The sequence below is a fragment of the Heterodontus francisci genome, chromosome 2 (assembly GCF_036365525.1).
Source record: "Heterodontus francisci isolate sHetFra1 chromosome 2, sHetFra1.hap1, whole genome shotgun sequence".
NCBI lineage: Eukaryota > Metazoa > Chordata > Chondrichthyes > Heterodontiformes > Heterodontidae > Heterodontus > Heterodontus francisci.
The window spans coordinates 160,026,930-160,048,344 of record NC_090372.1 but is presented as its reverse complement, the minus strand read 5'-3'; the positions used below and the strand labels follow the sequence as shown (position 1 = coordinate 160,048,344).

General features: G+C 43.0%; 1 protein-coding gene across 3 annotated transcripts in view; it reads right to left on the bottom strand.

Moving 5' to 3' along the window:
• Window positions 1-15,455, bottom strand: part of nmt2 (N-myristoyltransferase 2) — a 69,471-nt gene extending 54,016 nt beyond the window's left edge. For 2 of the 3 annotated variants that reach the window (XM_068012873.1, XM_068012888.1), the window contains exons 1-3: window positions 15,314-15,455; window positions 5,621-5,759; window positions 1,339-1,483 (exon numbers count right to left, since the gene is read on the bottom strand). In XM_068012873.1, coding sequence (XP_067868974.1) covers window positions 1,339-1,483; window positions 5,621-5,759; window positions 15,314-15,426 — 397 coding nt within the window. In that variant the 5' untranslated portion in view covers window positions 15,427-15,455. The remainder of the gene's footprint in view (window positions 1-1,338; window positions 1,484-5,620; window positions 5,760-15,313) is intronic. The other variant, XM_068012882.1, reaches the window with a different exon arrangement.
• Window positions 15,456-21,415: the final 5,960 nt, after the last annotated feature.

Sequence of the window (21,415 nt, the reverse complement as noted above, 5' to 3'; positions counted from 1 at the left end):
TTAACGTTGTTTTGTTGATAGGCTACTGCCAAGCTAGATATGCCACTGAATCGGTCTTAAATTCACATGTGGAACATAAGTCCAGAGTGGCTCTCTTAGAATGGTCATAGCGGATGTTCCCATTATAAGGCTTAGTAATTCTAGAAGTCTTTGAAAAGATGCAGCAAAATATTGCAAAAACAACCTGAATTGGCAAATCTGGCAAGTCAAGGTTTTTTTTTAAACCTGTCATTCGTCTATTAAATTATCCTGGGTTTTGAACTTCTGTATGCAGTATGAACGACGACATATTTGAACCAAACAGATGTTGGGATTAAAGTCCAGTCATGTAAGTAATCATATGAATTGTACAGAAAGTCCACTGATTTGTTTTTGCTTCACTAAAATTTTATCCCTCATTAAACCACATATTTCTGCAGCAGATGCCACTATTTTTGCTTTTAAAAAATCATTCTCAAGACGTAGGCATTGATACCAGCTTTTACTGCCCATTCATTGTTGCCCTGAGGATGTGGTGGTAACTGAGTGGCTTGCTATGCCATTTCAGAGGCGAGTTAAGAGTCAACCACATTGGAGAGAGACTGGAATTGCACATAGACCAAACCCTGCAGGTTTTCTTCCCTAAAGGGCATTAATAAACCACTTGGGCTTTTAAAACAATCCAACTGCTTCATGGTGACTATTACCGACACCAGCTTTTTATTTTCAGATTTTGAAAACCTCTTAAAACCTGAATTCAAATCCTCAAACTGTCATGGTGGGATTTGTATTCCTTTTCTCTGAATTAATAGTCCAGTAACTTTAAGTTGTTAACTAGTATCCAGAATCCCAGTCTCTGGGGTCATGCGTTCAAATCCCACCATGACAGCTGATGGAATTTAAAATTCAATTAATTAATTTTTTAAAAGTCTGGAATTGAAAGCTAGTCTCAGTAATGGTGCCATGAAACTATCATTGTTGTAAAAACCCATCTGGTTCACTGATGCCCTTTAGGGAAGGAAATCTGTCGTCCTTACCTGGTCTGGCCTACATGTGACTCCAGACCCACAGCAATGTGGTTGACTCTTAACTCCCCTCTGAAATGGCCTAGCAAGCCACTGAGTTGTCAACGGCAATTAGGGATGGGCAACAAATGCTGGTCTTGCCAGCGATGCCCACATCCTATGAAAGAAAAAATAAATAACTTGTTTTAACCAGCCAAATGCTGGACCATTTCTGTGATACTTGCTTAGGAATCCTCCTTTTATTCTAAAGGTTCCTGAGTTGAAACTGCACCCTTCGCAACAACAGAAGACTCCTAAATGTACTGTAGTCAGTCAGAATATGTGTTAAACGTACTAAGTTTGGGTACCGGTTGAGTGTCCCAGAAGTGGTATCTGTGTTGACTTGCCTCCTCCAGATTCTTGCCAGGGCCTTGGCATGCAGTAAGCAATTCCATAGCTCTTTGAATGTCCTGTAGTTTTTGCATTGGAATGGAGGGATTCTAGTGAGAAAGAACATCAGTTTAAAAAAACGTTTAAAAAAAAGTGGTGCCTCGGGACATTTTCCTACATTATTGGCACCATACAAATGCAACTTGTTATCCAAATAAACCTGCAATCTACTTATTTTGTCTATATTAACTTACCCCGTATACATTTTTGTGCTATCGCAAATTTATAAATAGTTCCATTAATGACTTCATTTAAATCATCAATGAAAACAAACAGCAATACAGCCAACACAGAGCTGACTGAGCTGCACAGAATGCACTTTGATCAAACCCTATTCAGATACATTTGCATGAATGCCAATCCTCTACTGGACTAAATAATCTGGAAGACCACAAATTCAATCTCTATCTGAATTAACTGGTCCTCATCAGAACAGAAATGGAATACTATAAATGGCTCAGCAACCCTGAGATGGCAGGAGCGAAAGCCTTCTTCCCTTTCCTGGTCACTATTCAACAACAGTTTTCTCTATTCCCTCGCTCCAGACGTTAGGTGAGGTAATGGTCACACAACTACTTTAACTACTTTGGTCCCATTGTCCTAATAAGCTCACTATTGAAAAATGAACACATTAGCTAAGTTGGGAGATCACTATTGCCTCTGAAACCATTTTTAACATGACTCTGCTCCATTCAAAAGAGATTATTTTTTTATTTTTTATTTTTAGAGATACAGCACTGAAACAGGCCCTTCGGCCCACCGAGACTGTGCTGACCAACAACCACCCATTTATACTAACCCTACAGTAATCCCATATTCCCTATCACCTCCCTACACTAGGGGCAATTTACAATGGCCAAATTTACCTATCACCTGCAAGTCTTTTGGATGTGGGAAGAAACCGGAGCACCCGGCGAAAACCCACGCAGACACAGGGAGAACTTGCAAACTCCGCACAGACAGTACCCAGAACTGAACCCGGGTTCCTAGAGCTGTGAGGCTGCGGTGCTAACCACTGCGCCACTGTTCCGCCCACGGCACAGTGGGGGAGGAAAGTGGGAGGAAAGTTATAAAACTGAATGAGAGATATCGTACATAGGGCTGAATTTTACCAGCCCCTCAACACCGCCGGTCCCAGCATGGGGGCCAGTAATATATTGCAGGGAGAGGCCCACCTCAACCCGTGACATTGAGAAGGGCCCGTCGCATATTACCAGCAGCAAGGGGGACCTCGGTGCGGCCACCCCCGCCACCTGGCGGTAGGCCCTTCATCTGGATATTTAAATTGACAGTAATTATATTCAAATGAACTTAGCTGCGGTCCCACGCTGATTTTACGGCCTCCGTTTGGCCTTCAAGCGCCTTCGGAACTCTGCAATGAATTCCAAGGTGAAAACCTGGCGGGGAGGGGGGAGTAATAAAAATTTCGGGTGGGGGGGGGAAATCAATTTTTTTGGATGTGGGGATGGTGGGAAGGGGTTATAGGCCAAACGTTAGAAGTTTAGAGGGTAAAGTTCGAGTAGGGAAAAAGGCATTTCGAGCATTGAAATGACCATTGGAGGGTTGGGGAAGGGCCATCCACATACTATTGTTTAATAAAAATTTAACATTGTTGCCCATTTAAAAATTTAAAGTAATTTTAAGGGCTTAAAGCCCTTTAAAAATGGCGTCGGCACCTGCATGGTGGCGCCGGATGCCATTGCCGGGGATGCGGAGGCCGCCCCTACACGCATCGAGGGTGGGCGCTCCGCCCCCACTATTTAAATGAGCCCCCGCATAAAATATCGGGGCGAGGGGGAGGGCTCCTCGGCGGGCCTTCCGTGTTGAAGGCCGCCAAGTTGAAAGTGCGCCGCCAAGGAACACGGCGCGTGATTAAAATTCGGCCCGTAGTATTCATAGATGCATATTTCAGCAGCTGATGCCCATACACAGCGAAGTTAACTGAGTGTTGGGAAGGAGGGAAGGTGAAATAGGAGGGTATGCTATATATTTTGGAACCTGGGATTTAATTTGCTCCCCAAAGGCTGCTGCAATGCCAAACTCAGGATTAGGATACGACTGAAATGCATTTTGAACAACTGCAAGTTCAAAAATACTTAAGTTTAGGCTTTCAAAAGGAAAATCAAACAAGTATGTAAATCCAAAGTCTGTCAGACATAAGAACACAAGAAATAGGAGGAGGAGGCCATTTGGCCTTTTGAAACTGCTCCACCATTCAATAAGATCATGTCTGATCTGATTGTGGCCTTAACTCCACTTTCCTGCCTGCCCCCATAATGTTTGACTCCCTTGTCAATCAAAAAACTAACTCTGCCTTGAATATATTCAATGATCCAGCCTCCACTGCCTGCTGGGGAAGAGAATTCCAAACAATAATGACTCTCAGAGAAGAAATTCCTCCTCATCACCGTCTTAAATGGGAGAACATCCGCTCAGATTCTACCCTGTCAAGCCCCCTTAGGATCTTGTTTGTTTCAATAAGATCACCTCGCAATCTTCTAAACTCCAATGAGTATGGGCCCAACCTGCTCAACCTTTTCTCATAAGAGAATCCTTCCCTCATCCAGGAATCAGCTTAGTGAACCTTCTCTGAACTGCTTCCAATGCAAGTATATCCCTCCTTAAATAAAGTGACCACAACTGTACACAGTACTCTAGGTGCGGTCTCATCAATGCCCTGTACAGTTGTAGCAAGACGTCCCTACTTTTATACTCCATCTCCCTTGCAATAAAGGCCAATATTCTATTTGTCTTCCTAATTACTTGCTGTACCTGCATGCTGACATTTTGCGATTCAGGTACAAGGACATCCAGGTCCTTCTGTACTGCACCATTTTGCAGTCTCTCTCCATTTAAATAATATTCTGTTTTTATATTCTTCCTGCCAAAGTGGACAACTTCACATTTTCCCACATTATATTCCATCTTCCAAATTTTTGCCCACTCACTTAACCCATCAATATCCCTTTGCAGACTCTTTGCATCCTCCTCACAACTTGATTTCCTACCTATCTTCATATCATCAGTAAATTTGGTTACAATGCACTTGGTCTCTTCATCCAAGTCATTAATATAGACTGGAAATAGCTGAGGCCCCAGCACTGATCCCTGTAGCCATCCACTAGTTGCAGTTTGCCTACCTGAAAATGACCCATTTATCCTGACTCTCTGTTTCCTGTTAGTTAGCCAGCCTCTATCCATGCTAATATATCACCCCCATTACCACAAACTCTTATCTTGTGCAGTAACCTTTTATGTGGCACCTTACCAAATGCCTTTTGGAAATCCAAATACACTACATCTACTGGTTCTCCTTTATCCACCCTGCTTAATACATCCTCAAAGAACTCTAATAAATTTGTCAAGCATGATTTCGCTTTCACAAAACCATGTTGACTCTGCTTGTTTGTATTGATTTTCTAGATGTCCTGCTACTACCTCTTTAATAATGGATTCTAGCATTTTCCCAATGACAGACTTTAGGCTAACTGGCCTGTCGTTTCCTGCTTTCTGTCTCCCTCCTTTCTTAAACAGAGGTGTTACATTTGCAGTTTTCCAATCCGAACAGTGTGCCCAAAATCTACCAATGTGTGTTGGCAGTGGAAAAGCTTCCTTGTCACTGTACATACTCAGAAAATTTGGGACAACAAATTACATTGGTTTAATCACCTTATGTTTGTTTAATATTTAATCACCTGAAACATTCACTCCCTCCATCACCAGTGTATTGTGGCAGCAGTGTGTACCATCTACAAAATGCACTGCAGCAAATCACCAAGGCTTCTTTCACTTCACCTTCCAAACTTCCAACCTCTAGCGCCTAGATGATCAAGGGCAGCAGGCACATGACAACACCGCTACCTGCAAGTTCCCCTCCAAGTCACACATCATCCTGACTTGGAAATATATCACCGTTCCTTCAATGTCGCTGGGTCAAAATCCTGGCTCTCCCTCCCCAACAGCACTGTGGATGTACCTACCTCACATGGACTGCAGTGATTCAAGAAGCAGATAAATTATCTCAGTTCTAAGCACTGGTCGGTTTTGAAGTTTAGCAAACTGCGTTCATACTAAAAGTTGAAATCACATTTATAGGTACTTTTACTTAAGAAATCGAGTGTTTGAGTTCTTCTTTGTTCTGCACACATTGTAAACAAATTAGTAAAATTTTTAAAAAATGACTTCACTTTTGAAGGAGGCTGTTGAATTTTGATTTCCTGCGAATCTGAAGCAGAGTCTGACTTGGTGCTAGCAGAACTGGGCTTCTCTTTCTTCTTTTTCTGCTTTTTCTTCTTCTTTCTGGCTCCAGTATCCCCTCCAGGACTTCTGCCAGCAAGTTTAGAAAATATAAGGGGAAAAATAGACATTATAATGGTACATTTTATAAACTTAGTGATATGATAATTCATTATTACATATATCAATGCTCTATTGACACAGATGAAAGCAAGGATGAGATGAGGCTAATTAGTCCATCAAGTTTCTATTGTTGTATTCTTCGTTCAGGATTCAAAAATCAACCATTTTCACTGGTATCTTGCCTTGCCACCAAATTCATCTCTCCTCCTGCACAGCCAAAAAAACTGTTCATTTCCTTTCTGAATACTTCAATTGTGCAACCCAAAATGTATAATACTCCCAAAATTACATTTCTATCCAAATTTTCCCTTAAATATAAAATTGTATTCCATCTACCTATCTTTGATTATATCTCTTCATATTCCCCAACATTTCCTGCTCAATCCACACTGGCAATGGGATAAATTCCACGGGGAACCCAAGTATAACAGTTGAATTGCACTTCTATTCATATATTCTGCCTGTGAATTAAGCAATTCTATATTTCAGTGGCATTGTACTGACTCCAATACAAGTGAAGTGTGCATAGTTCATTGGAAGCCACCTCTTGATGTTCATTGTTAAATGAGTCTGTCTATTTAATAGTACAGATTAATACAAGGAAGTGTAAAATTATGTGATTTGGCTGGGAGAAAATTGATGTGGGTTACGTGCAAAATGGGAATGTATTTGAGGTAGTGAGGCAAGAAAGAGAAATGTGGGTTTTAATGGACAGGCTGCTAAAATCATCAGCACAATGCTTCCACACTGCTAAAAAGCAAACAGAATGTTGGGATGCATCGCAAGGGATCCAACACATAAATACAGCTGTGAAACTGTATTTGGCCCTGTTGAGGCCATATCATAGAATCGCAGAAACTTACAGCACAGAAGGGACCATTCAGCCTGTTGTGCCTGTACTGATTCTTTGAAAGAGGAGTCGTGCTTAGTCCCACATCTCCATTTTTTTTGTCTGTAACCCAAGATCCAACACCCTTTGAAAATTATTTAAGGAATCAACTTCCATCACCTTTTCAGGTAGAGCGTTCTAGATCCAGACCAATTTCTGAGTAAAAGATTTCTCCTCATCTCTCCTCTAGATTGTTTACCACTGCTTTAAAGTTATTGACCCACTCACCAGAGGAAATAGTATTTTTCTACCACTTTATCAAAACTGCTCATCACCTGGAAGCCCTCTATTGGGTCAACCTTTAATCTTGTATGTTCTAAGGAGAATAGTCCCCACTTTTCCAATCTCTCCTCATAAATGAAGTCTCTCTGCCCTGGTAACATCCTGGTAAACTGCTACTGTATCTCAAGGGCTTTACATCTTTCCCAAAGTGTGGTGCCTAAAATCATTAATACTCCAGATGGGGCCTAACCAGTGATTTATAAAGTTCTTGAGCAATCTCTTTGCTTTTATATTCTATACCTCTATTTATAAACCAAAGTAACCCATATGCTTTTTTCATCACCATACGAACCTGCCTGAAGTACTATGTGCAATTTTGGTCTTCCTATTCAAAAAGGGTCATTCAGTTATTGGAGCGGGTATAAGAAAGGCTACGCAGTTGATCCCAGAACTTAATGATGCAATGTATAATTAAGGACCCTGGATCTCTATCTTGAAAACAGTGACTAAGAGGACATATGATAGAGATGTCCAAACTTTTATAATTTTAAATGCATTGTATCCAAGTAAGTTTTAGTGCCGTGTATAGATCTTAAGCATAAGGGGTCATGTTTAAAAATAAAGGATACAAAAAGAAAAAAGGAACTTTTTTTAAAAACCTGGAAGAGTGGAACAGATTACCTCATGGGTGGTGGAACAAGAAATGTTAATGGGTTTCATGAAGGAACTAGACAGATTCAGGGTTATTAGAAACGTGCCCTAGGAATACTACATATATATGGGATAGATGGACTGAAGATTTTCTCCTGCCTGAAATTGTTAGTATATTACTGTCAGCCTTCTCACCAGAGGTTAGACTCAATATATGTAGCACAGTGGAAGAGGTTTCATACATTAGCCAATGTATCATCTTCCAAAACTCAAGAGCACTATGCACCATTTCAAGTCTCTAAGAAAACACCACACCTAATCAATTAATAGATCTTCCCAGCGATTCATAGGCTGATCGCAATGGGGATAAACAAACTCATGCCACTTTTAACCATGATCTGAGCTTCCAATCTCACATCCCATCACCATCATCTATTTTCACTTACAGAAAATCACTTATCCCTTTTCCCACTTCACCCATGCAGCGACTGAAACTTCATCATTTCCAGGCTTCATTTCTCAACATTCTCTCTGCCAGCTTCACCCAATACAAACTTCAACTTGCTCAAACTCTTCCCCTGAATCTTAACCTGTACCATGTCCCATTTACCTCCAAACTGTCCTCTAAGATTTGCACAGCTACCTAATCCCCAATGCAATTTATCAAAATACTTATCCTTGTTTACACATCCCTCCACTGCCACATCTCACCCCAGCTCTGCAACCTCTTCCAAACTTTTCTCACATTTGTGCCATAATATTACAAAGCTCACAGCCAGAAGCAATGAGTTTTTAAAAGAATTAATGCACTGGTATAAAGTTTAATACTAGTTGATAGAACAACAACTTATTTATATAAGTTTTAACATAATAAAATGTCCCTAGGTGCTTCACAGGAGCACTATAAAACAAAATATGACACTGAGCCACATAAGGAGATATTAAGTCAGATAACCAAATTCTTGGCCAAAGAGGTAGATTTTAAGGAACGTTTTAAAGAAGGAAAGGTATAGGGAAGGAATTGCAGAGCTGAGGGCCCAAGCAACTCAAAGTACAGCCACAAATGGTGGGTCGATTAAAATCGGGGATGCTGATGAGAGTAGAGATTAGCGCAGATAACTTGGAGGGTTGTGGGATTAGAAGAGATTATGGAGTGAGGGAGGGGCGAGGCTAGAAAGGAATTTAAAAACAAGGACGAAAACTTTAAAATCAAGACATTGCTTGATCGGGAGCCAATGCAAGTTGTGCACAGGGGTAATAGCGGAAAGGGACTTAGTACGAGTTAGGACACGGGCAGCAGAGCTTTGGATGACCTCAACTTTACGGAGGATAGAATGTGGGAGACCAGCCAGGAGTGTGTTGGAATAGTCAGGTCTAGTGGTAACAAAGGCATGAATGTGGTTTTCAGAAGCAGATGAGCTGAGATAGGTGAAACTGGATGACGTTACAGAGGTGGAAATATGTGGTCTTAGTGATGGTGCGAATATGTAGTGGGAAGCTCATCTGGGGTCAAATATGACAACAAGGTTATGAACAGTCTGGTTTAGTCTCAACAGTTGTCAGGGAAAGGGTTGGAGTTGGTAACTGGGCAACAAAATTTCTAGTGGAGACTGAAAACAATGGCTTCAGCCTTCCCAATGTTCAACTGGAAGAAATGTCTGCTCATCCAGTACCGGATGTTGGATAAGCAGTCTGATAATTTAGCAACAGTGGAGGAATCGAGAGAGGTGGTGGTGAGGTAGGGATGGGTGTCATCAGTGTATAGGTGAAAACTAATGCTGTGTTTTCAGATGATGTCGCCAAGGGGCAGCATGCAGATGAAAAATAGGTAGGGGCCAAGGACAGATCCTTAGGGGACACCAGAGGTAAAGGTGTGGAAGCCATTGTAAGTGATACATTGGCTATAATAATATAAGAACGGAATCAGGCAAGAGCAGTCCCACCCAGCTGGACAACAGTGGAGAGGCGTTGGAGGAGGATGGTGTGGTCAACCATGCCAAAGGCTGCAGACAAGTCGAGAAGGACAAGGAGGAATAATTTACCTTTGTCACAGTCACATGGGATGTCATTTGTGACTTTGACAAGAGCCGTTTCGGTACTGTGGCAGGGGCAGAAATCTGATAGAGCTAACAGGAGGTGTCTAAGACTGAAAATATATGATGTGCCATTAGACTCAACTTTCTTAAAAGCCAAGGGCTGGCATTTTCAGATTTCATCGATGTACTATGTACTACAATAAATAACAAATTTACTTGCATAATTTAAAGTCCTGGCTAAGCTATTATTGGTCAGTACTGGAACTCTTGTATCAGCTTTGTTCAATTAAAAATTTTACTATGGTTGGCTAGCTGAGCTCTACACATATGTTTAAGGATGAACACCTACAACTATGCCAATTTCCCAGAAAAAAATGCAAGCCAACATTATAGCAATGGCTGCTCACTGGCACTGCTTTTAAATATCACCTATAAACAGCTCCTCTTCCTCAAGTATAAATGAATCATTAGTGCCAATTCATGATGTAGATCTATGCCTACTAGGAACTGGGTTGAAATCATTCAAATATGTTGTTCACAGCCAACAGGAGCGGAAACATGAATCCCATCAGACTGGGCTGAATCGCGATCCAAGTCCCAGAGTGAAAGGATAATGCCATAATGCAAATCAGTTTCCTCATACTTGGCATGTTTAGCAGACAGAATCTTAATTATCAAAATATTGTTGAAATCAAGGTTAATGCAGGTGCCAGTATTAATATACTCCTGAAAAATCAGCACATTAAGACTATCAGCTAATCACATAATCAAGTAGAGATGCAGCAAAAATAGTAATATTGTACAATATCTGTGTTACTATTGTGTACTTACGCACCTTATACTTTGACATTGCAAGCTATCCTGGAAACAGACATTTTATGTCACGTGTTACTTAAGTCCCATCAAGACTGTTCACAAGCTACACCTAAATTAGTATTAAAGCATAAAATGTGATGCAGAGGTACAGCTGAATGTTGTCCGTATATGGAGGCTGGCCCCACAAATAAAGATGATGTTGCCAAAGAGTAGCAAGCAGATAAGGAAATGGATGGAGCTAAGACTTGGGGGACTCCAGAGACAGTGGTGCAGGATAGGAAAGAAAAGCCATTTCTGGAGATGCTTTGGCTATGATGGGCAAAGAGCACATCCAAACTAAGGGTGTTCCACTGAGCTGAACTGTGAAAGAGGATAGTGACATCGACTGCATCAAAGGCTGGAGGTCAAAGATAACCAGCAGAATAATGCATCATTGTCAGAGTCGCAGAGCATGTTTTGTATGACTTTGATTAGAGCCATTTCAGTGCTGTAGCAAGAGCAGAAACTGGTAGTATTCGAACCTGGAGTTTGAGGTATGGATTTGGGAGGTGACATGTTTAAGGACTATGGAGAGGAAAGGGAAGTTGGAAATGAGATGGTCGTTTGCAAGAACAGAATGGTTTTTTTTTAAGGATGGGGTGATGACAGCGGTTTTGAAAGGGTGGGGAAGAAAAGTTGAGAGGGTCCATTTAGAATGTCAACTGGCATGGAGACCAGGAAGTTAATTAAAGCAAAATACTGCGGACGCTGGAAATCTGAAATAAAAACAAGAAATGCTGGAAATACTCAGCAGGTCTGGCAGCATCTTAACCAGGAAGTTAAGTTTGGTGGTCAGCATTTAGCAGCAATGGTGTCGAGAGAGCAGGAGACCACTTGGCCCATTCTGCCTACTTGAGCCAAAAAAAAGAGCCATCCAGCCAAATCCCACTTTCCAGCATTTGGTCCACAGCCCTGCAGGTTACTGCACTTCAGGTGCACAGCCAGGCAACTTTTAAATGAGATGAGGTTTTCTGCCTCTACCACCTTTTCAGGCAGTGAGTTCCAGACCCTCACCACCTTCTGAGTTTAAAAAAAAACTTTTCCTCATCTCCCCTCTAATCCTTCTACCAATCACTTTAAATCTGTGCCCCTTAAACACTGACCTCTCTGCTAAGGTGAATAGATCCTTCACATCCACTTTATCCAGGCCCCTCACAATTTTGTATATCTCAATCAAATCTCCCCTCAGCCTCCTCTGTTCCAGGGAAAACAACACCAGCCTATCCAATCTTTCCTCATAGCTGCATTTTGCCAGTCCTGGCAACATCTTCGTAAATCTCCTCTGTACCCTCTCTAGTGCAATTACATCCTTTCTGTGATGAGGTGACCAGAATTGCATACAGTACTCAAATTGTGGCTTAACTAATGTTTTATATACTTCCAGCATTACCTCCCTCTTATATTCAATGCCTCGGATAATAAAGGAAAGGATTCCATATGCCTTCTTAACCAGCTTATCAACTTGTCTTGCTACCTTCAGTGGCCATACACTCCAAGGTCCCTCATTTCCTCTACACCTCTCAGTTACCTCCCATTTATTGTGTATTCCTTCGCCTTGTTTGACCACCCCAAATGCATCACCTCCCACTTCTCTGGGTTAAATTCCATTTCCCACTTTTCTGCCCACCTGACCAGTCGATATCTTCCTGCAGACTACAGCTATCCTCCTATCAACCACACAACCAATTTTTTGTTGTGTGCAATCTTCTTGATCATTCTCCCTACATTGATGTCCAAATTGTTTATACCACAAAAGGCAGGGGACCTAGAACAAAGCCCTGCAGAACTCCACTGGAAACAGCTTTCCAATCGCAAAAACATCCACCAACATCCACCCTTTGTTTCCCGTCACTGAGCCAATTTTGTGTCCAGCTTGCTACATTCCCCTGGATCCTATGGGCTTTTATTTTTTTTAAAACCAGTTTGCCATGCGAGAACTTGTCAAAAGCCTTGCTAAAATCCATATAGACCTCTTAAGTGCATTACCCTCATCAATCCTCCTTGTTACTTGATTGAATTTTTTGAGGAAGTTAGTCTTTCTCTTAACAAATCCATGTTGACTATCCTTCATTAATCTGTGCATAAGGACAGTTTACCCTGTCTGAGAATTGATTCCAATATTTTGCCCACTACCAAGGTTAGACTGACTGACCTGGAATTATACAGTCTATCCCTCCCTCCCTTTTTAAACAAAGATACAATGTTAGCAGACCTCCAATTCTCTGGCACCACACCTGTATCCAGCAAAGACTGGAAAATGAAGGTCAGACCTCCCAGCATTTCCTCCCTGGCTTCTTTTAACAGCCTGGGGTATATTTCATCTGGCCTGGTGATTTATCCATTTTCAAGGATGCTAATCCCCTTAATGTTTCCTCTCTCCCTATGTTTATCACATCCAATACTTCACATTCCTCCTCCTAAACTACAATGGCTGCCTCGTCTCCCTCTTTTATGAAGACAGATACAAAGTATTCATTAAAAACCATACCCACATCTTCCACCTCCACACATAGGCTATCTTTTCGGTCTTTCACTAGCCCTACTCTTTCCTTAATTATCCTCTTAATATATTTTTGGGTTATCCTTGATTTTACTTGCCAATATTCTTTCATGCCCTCTCTTTGCTTTCCTAATTTCCTTTAGATTTCATCCATCCACATTCTATACTCCTCTCGGCTTTCTGTAGTAATGAGTTCTTGGTGTCTGACATAAGCTTTCCTTTTCTGTCTTATCATACCCTGTAAGCTCCTTGACATCACAGCAGAGATGAACTCAACGATAGCATGAGAGAGACAGTTGAAAAAGCATGGGTCAGGAAATGCCTAGCGGGAGGTTTGGTTTGGTGGGCAAAGGAAAGCAGCAGAGGAAGCTCAAAGGATGGTCTCAATCTTAGTGACAAAGAAGTCATAATTAATTGACTATATTTAAGTCGGCACTCAATTGCATATTATTTCTTGATAAGTTGTGGAACAAGAATCCTTCTGCATCGCAATCGGATGGATCAGCAACCTTCATAAAAGTGAATATAAGTAAAAACAATCACTCTATAACATGTAAATTATATAAACGTAGGCATGACACAAACAAGGGCAATTTCAAACCAAGAATTCAATCCTGTCTTTCAGATGGCAGTTATTTGTGGTAGTTCATGACATTACTTAAACCTCTTGATTAGATTAATTAGTCCCAACAATCAGTATTTCAAGCATACTCTCTCAACCCCCTGCTCTTCTCACCCACATGAAATACAGAACCCTACATTTTCAAGCATTTTTATTATTCTGTACTTATCGAGGGTGTATTTACAATAGTCATTGAAAGGGTTTCATCTTTTGTGTTCGATATACAGCTAACAACCAGGTCACGTAATTCAGTTGTGACTTTTGACCAAAGCTCTCTACAAAACACTAAGCTAACCACGTATTTGACTACAGTTAAGAAATAAATGTACATGGTGAACACACTACAGTAGACTTTTAAAAAATGTAAGTGCCGTTTCCACCAAGAGTTTCACCAACACAAAATAATACAATATTGGATACATAACTACACTGTAGCTTTACTTATTCAGTTGTGGAAGAAATAATTTCTGAATGCTAACTTATTTTCATGATTTTAATCCCAGTTTAGAGATATCATATTTAACAATCAAACCAGCATGCAGTTCAGTGTTACATTAGCAAAAAATTGCCTCACTTATCAGAAGTTTATATGTGCAAAAGAAAAAATTAGTAATATTACTAACACTATTCAAATGATATTGAATACAATGCAATTATAAAATATATTAAACCTAATATTTTTTAATAGGGCAGTACCAGAATTAGTGATTCCAGTGATAGCAGATCCCAGTTTGACACTATCCTCTTCCATGACTCAGCTCAGTGGAACTCCCCTAGTTTGGATTACCTATCATAGGCAAAGCATTTCCAGCAACGGCTTCTCTTCCCTACCGTACACTTATCTCTGGAATCTCCCAAGGATCTATTCTTAGCCCCCACCACTTCTTCATCTGCTTGGCAACATTATCTGTATTTGTGGGGTCAGTTTCCAGTTAGATCGCCTCATGTTCACTTTCATGACCATATTGGACACAAAATATTTTCACATAAAATAACCGCACATTTTAAGCAGATAATACCTCGAGAATTTAAAAACACACGAACAGCAGGCTGGAGGCAGTGGCTGGGACACAAGAGGAAGATGTTGAAATGAAAAGCTATATCGATGTTTTTAACCTTTCAAGCTTTCAGATAAGCTGTGCAAGTGATCTCCTGATCTCACTCCATCAAGCCCCCATCCCCATTACCTGCAAACCTTCATGGTGCAGGGGATTAAGCCTCAGGCAAGGAACCCCAAACTAATTTATGTGCCAAGCCCAGAGGCCCAATCCTTTTGGCAGGTATCAACCCCATTTACCTGCCAATTCTACACAGGGCATTGACTCTCATCCCAATTTACCTGCCAAACCTTCAGCGGGTAGAGGATTGAACCTCACTCAGCCTGGGGCACGCCTGCCAATTTACATGACAAACCTGCAAGGCTAGGGGATCAACCCGCAGGTAATGACCCCCATCTCCTGATTAACCTGTCAAACCTGCCTGGTGTAGGGTCTTGACCAACCTCCCCCTTTGTTTTACCTGTCTGGTGCAGGGGCTCAGCCCCTCTCCTGCTTTACCTGCCAGGGCTGCAGCTCCCGCTCCTCCAGTGCTGTTTAACTTGCAGCGGGAGTTTAGGTTTGGCCTGGTGGCTCTCGCTGCCTCGGAACCCCCCCCCAAACCCCGCGCCGCCCGTTAACTGCCGCCCTATCCCCGGCCTGCTGCCTGGCGGGCCCTAGGCCCGTCCCCCCGCCCGGCTGGGGTCGGTACCTGTGCGTTTGCTCATTTTCCTCCTCGTTATCTCCGTCGATCCCGCAGGTGTCGTGATCGTCCAGCTCCAGGCTCTGCTGACTGGCCGCCGACTCGCTGTCCTCCGCCATCATTCAACCGCCACCGAGCGGAGCCGCAAACAGCGCCTCCGAGCGGCAGCTACAGCTCCCCGCAAATGACCCGCAAATAACCCGCACCAAGCCTGCAAAAAAAAAACAGCACCCAGCTCGCAAATAACCTACACATAGCCTGCAAAAAACCAGCACCCAACGCACAAATAACCCACAGCTCCTGGCAAACCTGTACCTCATTTATCTACTGGAAAACCCCGTCCCAACCTACACCTCCCACATCTAACTGGTACCAAACACGCACCTCCTGGGAAACCTGCACCCAACCTGCATCTCCTGGGAAACCCACTCCTCCCAGGAAACCGCCACTCAACCCACACATTCCACATCCAACTGGCACCAAATCATCATCTCCAAAGAAACCCACACCCAACCCACAGCTTCCGGGAAACCTGCACCTCCCGCATCCAAACTGGGAAACCTGGCTGAAAACTTAGGCTGAACTAGACTCTTTTCAATCTTGGTGTCATATTTGACCCCAAGATGAGCTTCCAACCCACATATCCAAATCTTCAGCCTCCTTGTCTCGAGAGACAATGGGTAAGCGCCTGGAGGTGGTCAGTGGTTTGTGAAGCAGCGCCTGGAGTGGCTAGAAAGGCCAATTCTAGAGTGACAGACCACAGGCGCTGCAGATAAAATTGGTTGTCGGGGCTGTTACACATTTGGCTCTCTCCTTGCGCTTCTGACCTTTTTCCTGCCAAATGCTAAGTCTCTTTGACTCGCTATGCTTTAGCCCCGCCTTTATGGTTGCCCGCCAGTTCTGGCGATCGCTGGCAACTGACTCCCACGACTTGTGATCAATGTCACAGCACTTCATGTCGCGTTTGCAGACGTCTTTAAAGCGGAGCCATGGACGGCCGGTGGGTCTGGTACCAGTGACGAGCTCGCTGTACAATGTGTCCTTGGGGATCCTGCCATCTTCCATGCGGCTCACATGGCCAAGCCATCTCAGGTGCCGCTGGCTTAGTAGGGTGTATATGCTGGGGATGTTGGCTGCCTCGAGGACTTCTGTATTGGAGATACGGTCCTGCCACCTGATGCCAAGGATTCTCCGGAGGCAGCGAAGATGGAATGAATTGAGACGTCGCTCTTGGCTGACATACGTTGTCCAGGCTTCGCTGCCGTAGAGCAAGGTACTGAGGACACAGGCCTGATACACTTGGACTTTTGTGTTCTGTGTCAGTGCGCCATTTTCCCACACTCTCTTGGCCAGTCTGGACATAGCAGAGGAAGCCTTTCCCATGCGCTTGTTTAATTCTGCATCAAGAGACAGGTTACTGGTGACAGTTGAGCCTAGGTAGGTGAACTCTTGAACCACTTCCAGAGTGTGGTCGCCGATATTGATAGATGGGGCATTTCTGACGTCATGTCCCATGATGTTCGTTTTCTTGAGGCTGATGGTTAGGCCAAATTCATTGCAGGCAGCCGCAAACCTGTCAATGAGTCTCTGCAGACACTCTTCAGTGTGAGATGTTAATGCAGCATCGTCAGCAAAGAGGAGTTCCCTGATGAGGACTTTCCGTACTTTGGTCTTCGCTTTTAGATGGGCAAGGTTGAACAACCTGCCACCTAATCTTGTGTGGAGAAGCTTCCAACCCACATATCCACACCATCACTAAGACTGCTCATTTCCACCTCTGCAATATTGCCCGACTCTGCCCTGCCTCAGCTCATCTGCTCCTGAAAACCTCATCTTTGCCTTAGTTACCTCAAAACATGTCTATTCCAATGCATTCCTGGCTGGCCTCTCAACTTCTATCATGTGTAAAGCTGAAGTCATGCAAAACTCTGCTGCCCACGTCCTAACTCTTGTTCACCCATCACCCCTCAGTCTGCTAACCTACACTCGTCTACATCAGCTTCCGGTTAAACAAAGCCTGTATTTTAAAATTCTTGTTTTTAAATCCCTCCTTGGCCTTGCCCCTCCCCAGCTCTGTAATCTCCTCCTGCTCTACAAGCCTCCGTGGTATCTGTGCTGCTCCAATTCTGGGTTCTTAAGCATCCTTGATTTTATCTGCTGTATCATTAGCTGCCATGCCTTCAGCTGCAAGTCTTATTTTATTACATTAAGGGGAGGAGAAGACACTATAGACCCAGAATAATATGGCTATTGGAATTTGTTGCCACTCAGAGGTGTCTACTTCAGTGCAAGTGAGGAGCTGATCCTGCACATTTCCACTGTGTGTACAGCTAAGCCCTGGATAAATTGGTTGTTGTCAAGAGGTGTTAAAAGGAAGCATAAACAATGTAGGTATAATGGTGATTTTAATTTTCACATGGATTGGGAGAAGCAGAACAGTTCAAGCTGTAAAGACAGTGAGTTTCTAGCGTGTATTTAGGGCAATTTTCTAAACAGTTTTGAAATCAACAAGGGAACATGCCATACCAAATTTAGGGATAAGTAACAAACCAGAAACGGTTAACAATCTGACAGTATTGGAGCATCTTTTGACCATTGATCAAAATATTTTCAAATTTGATATTAAATTTGAGGGCAAAGAGTGTCACAAACTGTCAAGAAAACACGATATGCCAAATGAGAAATATTATTTCATCAGTTGGAAACTTACATTAAACTTTTAATGGAAAAAAAATCCAACAGTTAACGTTTTTAAAAAAGCTGTCAACCAAGAAGGCCACTGCAATTTGCAACTGAAATACCAGGAGATCGAATTGGATGCAGAAGCCTAACCAGAAGCCCAGCCAGGACAATGCTTTGGCTAACTGAGTAGATTATCCAGATCACCCTTGTTAGCAGGACATTAAAAGCCATCTCGAGGCATTCATAAGTGGAGATGACCCTCCAGGGAGTAAACACTGACAATACCACCTGAAAAAGGTTTTGGGTTTTAGTCTTTGAACCGCATTAAAAACAAAGGGGATTTAGAGAACCATGTGACCATCTCCCACGGCTGTGTGAAACTGGGAGTTCTGTTACACACAAAGAGACAAACAGGAACTGAGACTGCAGCAGCAGAGAATGTTGTGTGCCCCCCCCCCTTCTTTCTTTCTCTCTCTCCAGAAAACATCAAGTTTGAAAACCATCTGCAATGGTGGACCCTCCAAGTCTACAAATTGTTAGAGCCAGAGACCAGGGGAAGAGAGCCACCTACAATTCTGCCTCCAAGAAAACACTGAGCGAAGCAGGCCAACCACAAATTGCACTTTGACCAGCCAAAGACTTCAAGAATACAACTCCAGCCTGAAGACCACTGAATCATACAACCTCAGACTGTGTATTTATCTTTTATTTATTCTGGATTTTAATCCAACCAAAAAAATCTACTTTACACTTTGTAATCTATTTGTGTGAATGTGTAGTGTATTTTTTTTATTATTTCTAGATTGGGTTTAGCTTGTTCAGTATAATAAACTTACCTCATTCTTGTTTAAACTCAAGAAAACCTGTCCGATTAGTTCTTTCACGATCACATTAAAGGTAAAAGGTAAAACACTCACTGAGGTGGTAAGCACAACCAATGTTTAAAAGGAATAAACTCTGTTGCAGTCAAATAAGAAGAAGGGTAAGCGGGGCGAATGTGACCCCCTCCTCACCTTAGCCATAACAGAAATGTGGGGGCTCGTCTGGGACCATAACCCAACAACAAACGAGTAATTGGAAGTGGGAAAGCAAATTGATCCCCATTAAAAACTTTTAAAACTTCAATACAGGTTTTCTTGTGGTTTTCACTGCTAGAATACTAACTTCTCCACATTCGAGGCCAGTACCTTCCTAAGCCAGGGTGAAGTAACTTGGGACAGGTTAAAAGCCCTATCGATTGATGATTTGAGGAATGTAGCTGGGCAGTTAGGTATTACCTTCCATTCAAAAACGAAGGAATCTGAAATCCTAAGACATGTGGCAAACCATTTTTCACTTGAACTTGAGGATTCAGAGACAGGGTTAGAGTCAGAAACAGACAGGATAATGTTCGCTAAAAATACAATTAGAACAGAGGAGACTAGAATTGGAATGCCAGAGAAAGAAAGAGCAGAGAGAATGTCAAGAAAGGGAAAAAGAAAGGGAAGGAAGGGAAAAAGGGTAGAAAGGGAAGAAGAGAGAGCTTTCCAATAGGAGAAGAAGGAAAGAGAACTAAAGCGGCTTGAATTAACTCGGGAGCAGACTCGGAGGGCGGAGTTCCGGAGCGGTGAGTATATAAAAAAAACTTACCTCGGGGATTCTCGGAGCAGACTCGGAGGGCGGAGTTCCGGAGCGGTGAGTATACAGAGTAAGATACCTCGGGTGGGAAAAAAACTGAAAATGTGACGTCACAGGAAAGCTGTGACCTGATTGGCTGGTAGGGAATCTGTACCGAATTTGAAAATAAAACTGATAAAAATTGATTAAAACACTAATTAACTAATTAATAAGTAGAGTAACGAAACCAGAGGGAGGAGATTACTGTATTTAGATAGCATTTAGTATTTATTGTAGAAATCTAGCACTAGGGACCACATAGTGAAGTGTATCATAATTTAGTAAGGATTTAATAAGTATTTATTTATTTTATATCAATTAACTAATTAGTGATAGAAATGTCAGTTAGAGGGGTAAAGTGCTTCACCTGTGAGATGTGGGAAGTCCGTGACGCTTCCAGCGTTCCGGGCGACTACATCTGCAGGAAGTGTACCCAGTTGCAGCTCCTCACAGACCGCATGGATCGGTTGGAGCGGTAACTGGATGCACTTAGGAGCATGCAGGTGGCGGAAAGCGTCATAAACAGGAGTTTTAGAGAAGTGGTTACACCCAAGGTGCAGGCAGATAGATGGGTGACCACTAGAAGGGGCAGGCAGTCAGTGCAGGAATCCCCTGTGGCTATCCCCCTCTCTAACAAGTATACCGTTTTGGATACTGTTGGGGGGGATGGCCGATCAGGGGAAAACAGCAGCAACCAGAGCAGTGGCACCACGGCTGTCACTGTTGTTCAGCAGGGAGGGGCAAAGCGCAGAAGAGCAATAGTTATAGGGGACTATATAGTCAGAGGCACAGATTGGAGCTTCTGTGGATGTGAAAGAGACTCCAGGAAGGTATGTTGCCTCCCTGGTGCCAGGGTCAAGGATGTCTCTGAACGGACGGAGGGCATTCTGAAGGGGGAGGGTGAACAGCCAGAGGTTGTGGTACACATCGGTACCAACGACATAGGCGGGAAGAGTGATGAGGTCCTGCAGGGGGAGTTTGGGGAGTTAGGTAGTAAGTTAAAAAACAGGACCTCCAGGGTTGTAATCTCTGGATTACTCCCGTTGCCACGTGCCAGTGAGGCTAGAAATAGGAAGATAGTGCAGCTAAACACGTGGCTGAGCAGCTGGTGTAGAAGGGAGGGTTTCAGATATCTGGACCATTGGGCTCTCTTCAGGAACAGATGGGACCTGAACAAGAAGGACGGGTTGCATCTAAACTGGAAGGGCACTAATATCCTGGCTTCAAGGTTTGCTAGCGTCACTCGGGAGGGTTTAAACTAGTGTGGCAGGGGGGTGGGAACCAGAGCAGTAGGACAGCTAGTGAAGTAAATGAGGAGGACATAGTAAATAAGGCCAGTAGGACTAAGAGGAAGAGCAGGCAGGGAGATGTTGCTGAGCACAGCGGGACTGGTGGTCTGAAGTGCATTTGTTTCAATGCGAGAAGTATAACAGGTAAGGCAGATGAACCTAGAGCTTGGATTAGTACTTGGAAATATGATGTTGTTGCTATTACAGAGACTTGGTTGAGGGAAGGGCAGGATTGGCAGCTAAATGTTCCAGGCTTTAGAAGCTTCAGGCGGGATAGAGGGGGATGTAAAAGGGGTGGGGGAGTTGCATTACTGGTTAAGGAGAATATCACAGCTGTACTGCGGGAGGACACCTCAGAGAGGTCATGCAGCGAGGCAATATGGGTGGAGCTCAGGAATAGGAAGGGTGCAGTCACAATGTTGGGGGTTTACTACAGGCCTCCCAACAGCCAACGGGAGGTAGAGAGGCAGATATGTAGACAGAT